Here is a 12,419-nt window from a genome sequence, read left to right on the forward strand (position 1 = left end):
ACATTTGACAATTGACATTATTCTGTTTTGAATTTATGAAAGTTATGTATTAACCTATAAAATAATAGAGTTAGATTTTTAAAAGATAAAATATTTATTTAAAAAAACATTAGCTATTAAATATATATACTTAAGAAGTTTCATATTTAAGTGAAAACAATGAATATCGCAAGGAAATTAACAACAATACCTTATAATGTGCGGAAGACTTTTTACAGAAAATTCAAAATTTCAGCAATAAACAGTGATACTGTTGAAGCAACTCAGCCAAAAGTGCAAGAAGAGAAGTTTGATTTTGAAGATTTAAAGGTATTTGAGCGCACAGAACGAAGAAGCGCCAAAATAGACCCGTTTATGAAAGAAGTTTTCGTATCGAAATTTAACCGGGACTTACTCGCTTTTCCAGAAATTTTGACTAAAGACGAGGACGAAGCCCTCGAAAACAGAATATCTTTCCTCAAAAAGTCATTTTCTAACGCTAACAGTACAAAAGAAGAACGCAAAAATACGTTAAGACGAGCTAGTATGTATGCAGCTACTGTAAATCTTACTAAGAACGGCTTAGCAGCTAATTATACAGAACTATTACGATATTTAGAAATAATAGGAGCTGATTTAGAATTAGGACAGGCTATAAGCGAGCATTGGGTTGGTGTGACAGCTCTTTCACAAGGCTTATCAGCAGATGACTATACAGATATTATTGATGAAATAGTGTCTGGTGATGATACAATTAGTATTTGTATTAAAGAGAGGATGTCTGATAGATTGTCTCAGTCAGACTTCAGGACCACAGCTGAAATTGATGAGAAAGGTTAGTTGAAATAGATTTTCTGCCAAGTAACAAAAATCCTTAGGTAAATTAAATACCAGGGCTTGGAAAATCTATGGTGAAATGAAACAGAACTTCTACTAAGGAAGATCATTAATAAAATAGAAAGATTATTCCAAAATGTTTAATGTGTAGGAATCAAAGAAATTCTTTCAATGCTATGTACATGCGCAAGTTTGGGTGTAAAAGTGCTATTGAAAACACATTTTGGTATTGATTTGGTACTGGTTATTATAAAGTACATACATAAAGAACATACATTCATAGTAAATTTATATAACCAAGCTTTGCAATTTAGAAATGATTATTTTTATCAGAGCTTCAAAAGCAATACAAGTTGTATTGCTTTGAATGTAATAAATTTTTGGTGTTAACGAAGATGAACTTTAATGTTATTTCCAAAAATAGTACAAAAATAAAGATTATATTTTAGTTTATATATCATATAAAGTATGCTTGAGTAAATAGTACTAACCTAACATTACAGACAAGAAATGTTGCCGCGTCCCATATCTTGATATTCTTTGTTCAGGTTGTCTTCCTTAAAATGCCTGTAAATATTCTTCTTTAATATTAGCTTAATAAATCTTCTTAGACATTTTACTTCTCTATTTCTCTTACATTTAGACTGTAAAAGATAATATTATTGCAGGTTTTGATTCATAAATTTTTGTATTTTGAAAAAAATTACTAAAACATATTTCTCTAAAAACAAAACAAATATGTTACTATCTTATCTACTTACTAGCCAATGCACGGTTCATGACTAAGGAGTTCTACTCACTCCCACCTGGGGATAGGTCATCTCACCCAATTCTTAGTTAACCGGATAGGCTTGTACTAATATTACTATCTGTGTATATAAAATAATTATAGCATAAAATAAATCTATGAGTTACCCAAAAATTGTGCAAAATTGTGGAAAGTGTTAGTACTTAACTATTATTAGTTCTATCTTCACCAAATTTGATTTTCAGGTATTTGGAGAATACATGGGGAGAAAATTCACATTAACAAAACTAGTTATATTCTTGTTTTGGCCATAACGGACGGCAGCAAACTAAAACCGTTACTTGTCCGACCTGGAGCTGAGGGAATAAGTTATAAGGACAATTTTGTTACTTTCTCCAATACGCCTGGTACATATAGTGATTATATACATATAAAGCTGGGTTTGCCTGGTTATTTTTTTTGCCAGCAAAGTTGCCAATTCTTCTATACCCTAAATTTGAGAACTATTTTTTTACTGACCGAATTATAATGACATACCAAATACTCACAATGGACCTATTGAGAGTGTAAGTGCGGACAAACACACACAAACCAATGACATACCGAACTGATTTAATAAAATATAGTTTTAATTCTTTAAGACATTTTGTGTAAAGAGTTCTATTGTTTGATAATCAATGAAAATACCCTGTGTCTGGAACACTTAAAAAGAGTTGTGTAAGAGTTTTAAAGTTGAACAATATGTGTATTACAGCTTTAGAATTGAACATGACAAACCAAGCAATTCTAAGTCAGACATTAGGTACTAATCGCTTGCATACGGCAACACTGTGCAGGACAAGCTTACAACAGGCAACACAGGCCTGTTTAGAGTATATTCGTCCACGGTTTATAAGTGGTAAGTGATGTAATTGTATATAAATCCATTATAAAGATTTAAACTACTCTTTTGTCTTTCTCTGTCAAAGTGTTTACGCTATGATAAAAAGAGACAGATATCTTGTTTAATGGAATTTAAGGCTGTTTTTAAGCGGTTTAAAAATAATGAAGGACGTTATTAAAATTATAATATGTAATTATTTTGTATATTCTAGCATGTCTCTGCCTATGATTTTGATTTGCAGCGAATAGATTCCATAAACAGGGAATTTAAATAAATAGATAAATTATGTTTACATTTAATTGTTTTGGTAATACAATCAATAGAAATATTGTATATAAAATACTGCTATTTCTGGACTGCTTTATCTCTTGGATGTTTTTATACGAATTTTATAAACAAACCTAAAAAAATATATGATTAGAGTTTTTTTTACAATTAATTTTAATAATTAAAATGTTTGCAGTAAACCTTATTGCTACTTAAAAAGTCCTCCCCACGTTATTAGTCAACTACGGGGAACTTATTTAAAAAAATTTTTTTATGATTTGTGTTAATTTTCGACACTTAATATTTTACTGACAATTTAATTAATTAAATTCCTAATATATCTTCCTTTTTCTCTCTCTAAGTCTCGCAAATCTAAAGTTTTAGATTTGTATAACTATGAACAAGAGTTAAAAATTAGTTTGCCAAAGAACTTTCACTTTTTTTTATAAGATAGGCAAAAGAACCTGAGACAGCCTTAATAAACACCCATGTTGATTGCATTGCCGGTCCTTTTTCCCCTTGGTCGTGGGTTCGATCCTCGGTTGTGCACATGAACTTTCTAAGTGCGAATAAGGAAGGAAAGCATCGTGAGGAATCCACAGTAGGCTTATGGTAAGGGCTGTAGTATTTTTTTTTAATTTTCTAATTGTATTTTACAGGCAAGCCGCTATCAGAATTATCAACAATCAGATCGACGATCGGAGAAGCTATATTATATATATACGCGAGTGAAAGTGCCGAGTACTTCACAGCTGGTCTTCTCGATGGCTTCATGGATCCTGATGCTGAACTGGAGATGGCTATGTGCAGGTAATAGGTTTTTTTCACTGATAAAAAGTTTGATGTCATTGTAAATTTTTAAATGTAAAAATAAGTTGTCAAGTTAAAAATAATTTGTAAATGTAAAAATAATGTGTCAAGTTAAAAATAATTTGTAAAGTTAAACATAATTTGTAAAGTTAAAAATAATTTGTACATGTAAAAATAATTTGTAAAGTTAAAAATAAGTTGTAAATGTAAAAATAATTTGTAAATTTAGCAATAAACTTTTTTTTTTTTTCAGAAATTTTATTTATTTAATACCTAACAATAAATAATTGATTTTTTTCAGAAATTTTATATCGCACCACGGGCAGCGTGTGCTGCTAAAACTTCTGGCGATACCAGGAGTGGAGAAACAGAGAGACTGTCTCCGATTGCTGGAGAATATGAGGTCATTGACCCTGCGAGGGGAGAACGTCGAAGAAGTTAATATGTTTATAGGTTAAAAAATCTTTGTTTATATAATACCTATATATTTTACATTTAGAATAAAGAATCTGGAGAACAGGCTAGGGTCGTAGGTTCAAACCCCAACAATCGCTCGTATGAATGAAAAAATCGTGAGAAAACCGCCCTTCCATGGGTCAGGCACAGAAGGCTGATTTTGGCTGACATTTATTATTAAGGAATGTGTTACACTGAATCATTTCCTGGTTCGACTTAGTAGAAGAAAACAGCGTACCAATTCTTAAAGGGCCGGCAACATACTTGAGATCCCTCTGTCATTTAGAATGTCCATGGGCGGTAGTTATTTCCGAACTAATTCGACTTTGAAGAAAAAAAGCGCGTACCAATTTTTTAAAAGGCCGGCAACGCACTTGAGATCCTTCTGTCATTTAGATTGTCCATGGGCGGTAGGTATTTCCGAACCAATCTCACTTAGGAGAACAAAAGAGCGTACCAATTTTAAAAAGGCCGGCAACGCACTCGCGAGCCCTCTGTCGTTTAGAGTGTCTATGGGCGGTAGGTACTTAGGCCTAGGTCTAAAGAGTTTAATAAAAATTTCAGCCTTGCACGGAGTCCACCACGCCACCAAATCAATGGCAGAAGAGATTAAGAAGATAAGGAATCCGTTTTTTAATCCAACTTTTGTGTTCAAGAAGATGATTACCAACAGGCATCAGGTGGGTGACATGATTTAAAAAAACCAGCGGCGCTACAGCCCTTTTTAGGTCTGGGCCTCAATTCTGTGTCTGTTAGATTTGTCAATCTAATAGACAAGTAGGTGATCAGCTGTGCCTGACACATGTCGACTTTTTGGGTCCTAAAGCCAGAAAGTCAGGGATGAAGGTCGCATGCTGAAGTCACTAGGCCAACACTGCTGATACATGATTTATTCATTTAAAAAAGATATTTACAAAATCCAATGTCAATCCAGTGCTAATTCTTTAAAGGCCGGCTACGCACTTGGCAATTTGAATGTATGCGGCGGTGTCACTTAACATCAGGTAGTCACCTGCACGTTTGCCTCCTGTAACATAAAAATAAATTAAGGAACAGATTTTCAAAGAACAACTCTTGGGATCCTTTTCAACAATAAAAATTGAAGAAAAGAATTACATTTCATTACATTATTTTTCTTTAACAATTTTATATTAAACAGTTTCGGGTTTAACTACCATTTAAGATACTATAAGGAACACTGCTAATTACCAATCTCCCATCCCGGTGTTACATTAACAATCTCAAAATAAAATCTCGGAGTTATATTAAAAATCTTGGAGTTATATTAACAAGCTCAAAATAAAATCTCGGAGTTATATTAAAAATCTTGGAGTAACATTAACAATCTCAAAACAAATCTCGGTGTTACATTAACAATTTCAAAATAAAATCTCGGATTTATATTAAAAATCTTGGAGTTACATTAACAATCTCAAAATAAAATCTCGGATTTATATTAAAAATCTCGGAGTTACATTCAAAATCTCAAAATAAAATCTCGGATTTATATTAAAAATCTCGGAGTTACATTAACAATCTCAAAATAAAATCTCGTAGCTATATTAAAAATCTCGGGGTTACATTCAAAATCTCAAAATATAATCTCCTAGTTACATAAAAAAATGTATTAATATTTATTTTCGTTAATAAAAAAAATACAGTTAACGAACCAACAACAGTGATTTTTAACATAATTTCCAGGATAAAGACGATCCAAAACTGGATTTATATTTGTCCGAACACCTCCACCCGAGTCTAAAGCCACCGTCAGAGAGTCTAGAGTATTGTGTCAAACGCATGCGTTACGTCACCGAGATCATCATGTCCAGGCATGGCTTGGAAGTCGCAAGCGCATACACGTAAGTGCAAATACTATTCATAGATTTAATACTTCTAATTTGTATTAATGTTATGTAATGAGAATTATAGACAGTTAATCTAAAAATTTACAAAAAATGTAAGCATTTAACAATTAATCCCCCCCCCCCATTCCTCTTGTCAGCAAAAGTAAGCAAAGCTCTCAATAATAGTACATAAACGTATTAATTTTTTTTAATGCTCGGAAATGCATTTCGTTTTCAAGCATAGACAATGTGTGGGTATATATGTGTAAAGTAAATAATTACTGTTGACGTAATCACCAAATAAGAAAATCGAACCGTCTTAACTCTTCTTCATATTTATACAAATCTAAAACTTTAGAATTTCGAGACTTAGAGGGAGGGAAAAAAGAAGATGTTAGGAATTTAATGAATTTAATTGTCATTAAAATATTAAGTGTCGAAAATTAATACAAATAATAAATTTAATTTATTTCTTGGATAATAAAAACACGTGGCATTTTAATTTACATTTTACAATTTATGAAATATTAATTTAAAAAATAGAATTTCTATAAAGTAATTCAGGGTGACTCACTCTCTCTCAATCACTCTCTCTCTTTTCTTCTACAAAAACGCTGCACATCTTCGTGACGTTCCGTCAAAATCTCATGCGCCTAAAGAGGTTTCACTTTTTTTTTTCAGGGAGTTGAATCGGTTGGCTGAAGCTGCAACTGAAATATTAGTGTGTACCGCTGTCCTTGCGAGAGCTTCGAGGTAAGTTAACAAATTACCATTAAATTTATAGTTATACTTAAAATTGAATGCTGATGTAAAATTAGAGGAATCAGTCACTGACTGTCCCGATAGCTTCAGTGGCTAAGGTCGGGAGGTCGTAAGTATATATGCTTAGTTGGAATTACTTTGATAGCGCGTTTTAAAGTGTGACGTCATCAGCTAAATCCTCTCATTTGTGCCCGATACGCTACAAAAGATATATTATATCTACAGGTTTTCGTCATTACCTACTGAAGCCTTCGGGACAGTCAGTGGTCAGACTGATGGAGGATCCTCCCTTTAAGGAGAAACAGACAAACAGTACACCATCCTTCCTCCACCATATCTTTATATATAATTCTTCTGTGAGTGTGTATGTCACTGAACTTCTCTCAAACGACTGGACCGATTTTGATGAAATTTTTTGTGTGTGTTCAAGGGGATCTGGGAATGGTTTAGATTCACAAATCAGCCCGCCAGATGGCGCTGCAGTCGGTACTTTCATACTTTGCTTTACTAATTGCTTGAAATATCATGCAGGACAACGTCTGTCGGGTCCACTAGTTCTATATATAATATATATTATATTATGTAAAGTTGAAAACACTTCGTCACCACGTTTTAACGTGTGACGTCATCAGCTAAATCCTCTCGTTTAAAGTGCCCTCATCTTGCATTAATATTGTGAAGGGATCAATAAATCTGACCTCATCAGTCTGGCCACTGACTGTCTCGAAGGCTTCAGTTGCTAATGTCGAAAAGTTGTAGGTATATATGCTTAGTTGGAATTACTTTGATAGCGCGTTTTAACGTGTGACGTCATCGCAGTTTGTAGATGTCGCTACGCTAACTTAAAGAAATAACTGCTAATTAATAAATTAATATAAACTACTCTTTTCAGATCTTACTGTATCGGACTGAGAAATGCGTCGAACGAAATGAAGTTGGCAGCGTGTTACGTCGAAATGACTAAAAATAGGGTCAAAACGCTATTATCTGAAATTATCGATGGGGAGTACCTCAATTTAGATCATTTTAGAGTGCAATTTGGTCGGAAATATCTAGATACGAACGAAAGTTTGACTGAAAAGCCTACTGCTAGGGTATTTTGGTAGAAAAATTAATAAAAGTAGTCAACATTTAAAGAAAACACTTTTTAACCGGATTAAAGTTATGTATACATTATAAATTTACAACTATTTGACATAATTTTAAATTTTTCCGACGTTTCGCGTGCTTTACAGCGTGCGTGGTCACGGTGACTGAAGACAAAAGGTGTTGAATGTCAAAAAGTATCACAGCTGCAGAGAAAGTTGCATTATCTGTATTTATTTCCCCGGAGTTGGTATCGACTAAAAGATGGAGGGTTTTGGCAGAAATGGCTCACGGTGGCCTCTATTTTCGCGGATTGTTTATTTTGAAATTTTAATTTGGATATTATTAACTGTTAAAAAGTGTTTTCTTTAAATGTGTAAAGGTTCTGTCAATAAAAGACATTACTAAAGTAATCAACATTTAAAAATTTATTAAAGCGCCATCTATCGAGATCAAATGTAATTTTTAGCGACTTCCAGGTTCAAAGGTTAGGATATCAAACCTACCTGTGAAAAGTTTCTGTACGCATTTTAACATTTGACAGCGCTCAAGACTGGATTGTGACTTGAGATATAAATATAAACAGGCTAAATATTGCGAAATTTAATCATTCAGATATTGGTAATTAGCTTACTTCAATACTTTTTCAAAACAATAAATACAGTAAACCCTCATATGACACGGTAAATCAGTTCCGCGTTGTAGGAGTATTATCGCGCTTGTATGACTCCATATTACATGAAATTCCCGCGTTATATGGGAGAAAATCCGTGTTATAGGGACTGAAATCGCGTAATATGAAAATGCGATTAATAAGGGAGTTTACTGTATTGTCTTTAGCGCCATCTATCAAGTTCTATTGTAAATTAAAAACTTTCAGGGATCTATAGTATAAATCAGATTGTTAAATATACGAAAATAATAATATTTTATTAAATCACTATTGCAACGCCATCTAGCGAGGTAAATTGTAAACTAAATCCATATACATTAAAATAAAAAACGTTGTAGTTGAAATATTGTACGTTTGAAATTGATGGTTTATCCAAATAAAATATATTTATATAAGAAACATTGTACTATGAACATATGCAGTATCTTATCTTCAGCGCCATCTATTGGATATTTAAATCACCCAAAACCTAGTTCAATTATTTTAAGTTGCAACTTTCATTAATTTAATAGAATGTACGTACTTTCGAACTCGATTCCTAGAGAACGCATTTAATAACCCAATTGTACACTTTCCGCTATCAAAACATGTTTTTCAAACAAAAGTTGTTAGAAGTAAAAAGTATTTTAGTTATTTGTTAATAAAAATTATAACTATAAAATGCTTTGTTTTATTTAATATTGTTATATATACCAGTTGTTCCCTGCTTCGCTTCGCTGTGGCACATTGTGATTGAATGGTTGAGAAATGAGAAACAAAACAAAGAAAACTTTTCATATAAGTTTAATTTTGCAATACTTGTGGGAAAGAAATAATGGGTGTTTTTTTTAGAGGTATAGAACTTTAAATTGCAATAAAACAACGATGGATTATTGGATTGTCATGATTTTTTTTTTATTTGAAAGATAATCTTGTGGCAATACATTTAAAATATGATTTCTGGCATATGACTGCCACGGCTGGCTCGGATATAGTCCAATCTGGACGTCCAATTTTCGATGACTTTTTTCAACATTTGTGGCCGTATATCGGCAATAATACGGCGAATGTTGTCTTCCAAATGGTCAAGCGTTTGTGGCTTATCCACATAGACCAATGACTTTACATAGCCCCACAGAAAATAATCTAGCGGTCTTAAATCACAAGATCTTGGAGGCCAATTCACAGGTCAAAAACGTGAAATTAGGCGGTGTCTTTCAGTAAATCGACTGTGGCACGAGCTGTGTGACTTGTTGCGCCGTCTTGTTAAAACCACAGCTCTTGGACATCATGATTGTTCAATTCAGGAATGAAAAAGTTAGTAATCATGTCTCTATACCGATCACCATTGACTTTAACATTCTGGCCATTATCGTTTTTGAAGAAGTATGGACCAATGCTGCCACCAGCCCATAAAGCGCACCAAACAGTCAGTTTTTCTGGATGTAACGGTGTTTCGACATACACTTGAGGATACGCTTTACTTCAAATGCGGCAGTTTTGTTTGTTGATGTAGCCATTTAACCAGAAGTGTGCTTTATCGCTAAACAAAATTCGCTTATGAAAATCGAGAGCAACGGACGGGAAAATTGGACGTCCTGGGGGCCTACCATGAACTTTCTTAAAACAATCCAGTTGAGATGCAGTTGAGTTTAGGTACCTAAAGTCAATCGCATTTTTTCGTACCATGACCGCCTATAAGCTGAAACGTATTTGCATCGCAAGACCGAATGAAAGAACGATAATTTTGTTTGTGGTTTCTATGTAAGTTTAGAAATTTAACTGTCAAACTTACTTCGACAGATGTTTCTATAAAAATAAATAAAATATAAAATTATTTTAAATAATTCATCAATTACAATAAGCTATTATGTCTTAATATATATTTATTTAATATAAAACTATTCTTTTGATATATTTTAAATTTAAAGTTTTCTGGTGCTGTGCAGTTGACACTTATTATTTTTAAACGTTTCCTTCAAATTTTGATAGGAGCTTTCAATATATTTGGTGTTTACAAAATTTCGGTTTCATAAATATAGTTTTATAAATTGTTTAACTTATAAAATAATATGATGGGGTAAGTATTGTTCAAAAATTGGTTTATTAAAAATAAATATCTATATCGAAGTGAATTGCTGATATTAAACTCTTTGCATAAGATATTACAATCAACCTATTACTCGAAAATCATCAAGTAAATAATGATAAAAATTGATTCCTTAATATTTTACAAATTCAATTTATACGTTAACTAATTCATATAATATAAATAATTCTATTGTCTTTACAGCTTAAACCTGACAAACTCGCTGAATTGAGAGAAGAAAATATATAAATGAATATATGTTTATATCCAATTGAACATTGCCTGATTCAAGACAAGACAAGACAAGATTTTTCTATCTTGATGGAGTCATCCTAACTAAATAAATACTGTTATTGTAATATTTTCAAATGGCTTATTATTTACGCTAGTCTCTTTTTTCGATGTCATGGTACGAATTAGCGATGCATCTCAGTTGTAGGTTGTCAATAGGCTCGCAATAAGAGTTCATGGTAGGCCCCCAGATTGGACTATATCCGAGCCAGCCGTGGCAGTCATATGCCAGAAATCATATTTAAAATGTATTGCCACAAGATTATCTTTCAAATAAAAAAAAAATCATGTCAGTCCAATAATCCATCGTTGTTTTATTGCAATTTAAAGTTCTATACCTCTAAAAAAAACACCCGATACACAAAACCAATCCTTGATGCGGATTATATCTCATGCTAAAATTTCAGCTCGATCGGTGCAGAATTTTATGAGTTTTTGAAGCGTACAAACCAACATAACATTTATACATATATATATATAGATTACCATTAAACAAATTTATCAGTAATATATGCTAGTCAGCGAATTGACTGCGCTATACATCTCTTTACGTGTATTATATTTCCTTGTCTCACGTATTCACTTTACTGATAAATAATTTCACTATAAACTAGGAAATATATATTCATATTTTTAATTATTTATCTAAAATAAATGTTTATAAAGTCATATAATATATATTTTTAATTATTCATCTAAAATAAGGAAAATAAATATTTGTAAAGTTATTGTCAAAGTGATAACTGACATTTGAAATGCGCGCCAATAAATTTTGAGTCGAAAGTGACAAAATGGTGGTCTCCATCGCTTGTCACGAATGTCCAACGAGATTATAGTTTCTAGAGGAATTTTACTTAGGCGGTATCGACAGTAGACTTTATGCGGATAAATTCACGTCGACTGTAAATATTGGCGGGAATTTAAAAAAATGGTAATTCATATTATGCCCTTTTCATTGTTTATATTAATTTTGATAGTATTAAAAATATTCAGTATTTACAATATTCTTAACCTACATAGTAATAATAATTAAAAATTCGAAAATTAAAACAATTTTAAAATTTTGGTCCCTGTGGCTGTATACGCTTGCAGCAGTTACTCGTTGTATTGCGATAATTATTCGTTAAGGAAAGCACCAGCTCCGGGGACACCGGTACTATCCACCAGGCGCCAACTTAAATATTTAATTAGTGCCTGCAAATGAACCCCACGGCCCAAGAGTCTCAACTTCAAAGGGAACAAAATCGAAGTTGGAGGAAAGACTCTTCTATGTCGACACAAGTACAGATACCGGCAAACTTCTTGAGCATTAAACAAGGGAGTGGGGGCGAGTTTGCGCATCGTACACACAAAAGATCACGCGATCGACACGTCACTCTCCCCATACCTAAAAATCGCTTCTGCGCAGGCAAGGACATTTGTTCAAGATGTTTGCCGGATCTGTATCCCATACCAAAGCCTGTCCCATCCTTCATTTTACCTTTTTCATTTAAGCGTTAGATCAGGGGCCTTATAGCCTAGCGGTCTTATTAAGTGGCAGCTAGGTGAGGGGTACCGGGTTCGATTCCCGGTTCGAGGGCAAGTTTTAATTTAATTTAAATTTGTTCTCGGCCTTTGGGAGGGTTGTGCGGTACCGGGCAAGTGCCTTAACCGTACATGGAGGACACGGTCGAATTTCTAAAGACAAGCACGAATTATAAAAAAAATCCTATACT

The 12,419-nt window shown here is 33.0% G+C and overlaps 1 protein-coding gene and 1 long non-coding RNA gene across 2 annotated transcripts; both read left to right on the plus strand.

Annotated features, from left to right (window-relative positions):
- The first annotated feature begins 56 nt into the window (after positions 1 to 56).
- LOC125058665 (complex I assembly factor ACAD9, mitochondrial) lies at positions 57 to 9,006 on the plus strand. The gene is made up of 10 exons (XM_047662783.1): positions 57 to 814; positions 1,810 to 1,971; positions 2,319 to 2,462; positions 3,374 to 3,524; positions 3,826 to 3,977; positions 4,545 to 4,660; positions 5,682 to 5,839; positions 6,506 to 6,577; positions 7,479 to 7,705; positions 8,091 to 9,006. Exons 1-9 carry the CDS (start codon positions 160 to 162, stop codon positions 7,690 to 7,692), a joined length of 1,824 nt encoding a protein of 607 aa, XP_047518739.1. The 5' UTR covers positions 57 to 159; the 3' UTR covers positions 7,693 to 7,705; positions 8,091 to 9,006.
- A 1,365-nt stretch (positions 9,007 to 10,371) lies between these two features.
- On the plus strand, positions 10,372 to 10,774 carry LOC125058605. The gene is made up of 2 exons (XR_007118452.1): positions 10,372 to 10,404; positions 10,618 to 10,774. It is a non-coding gene; the product is annotated as an uncharacterized LOC125058605 (long non-coding RNA).
- Positions 10,775 to 12,419: the final 1,645 nt, after the last annotated feature.

The sequence above is a fragment of the Pieris napi genome, chromosome 18, assembly GCF_905475465.1.
Source record: "Pieris napi chromosome 18, ilPieNapi1.2, whole genome shotgun sequence".
Classification (NCBI taxonomy): domain Eukaryota; kingdom Metazoa; phylum Arthropoda; class Insecta; order Lepidoptera; family Pieridae; genus Pieris; species Pieris napi.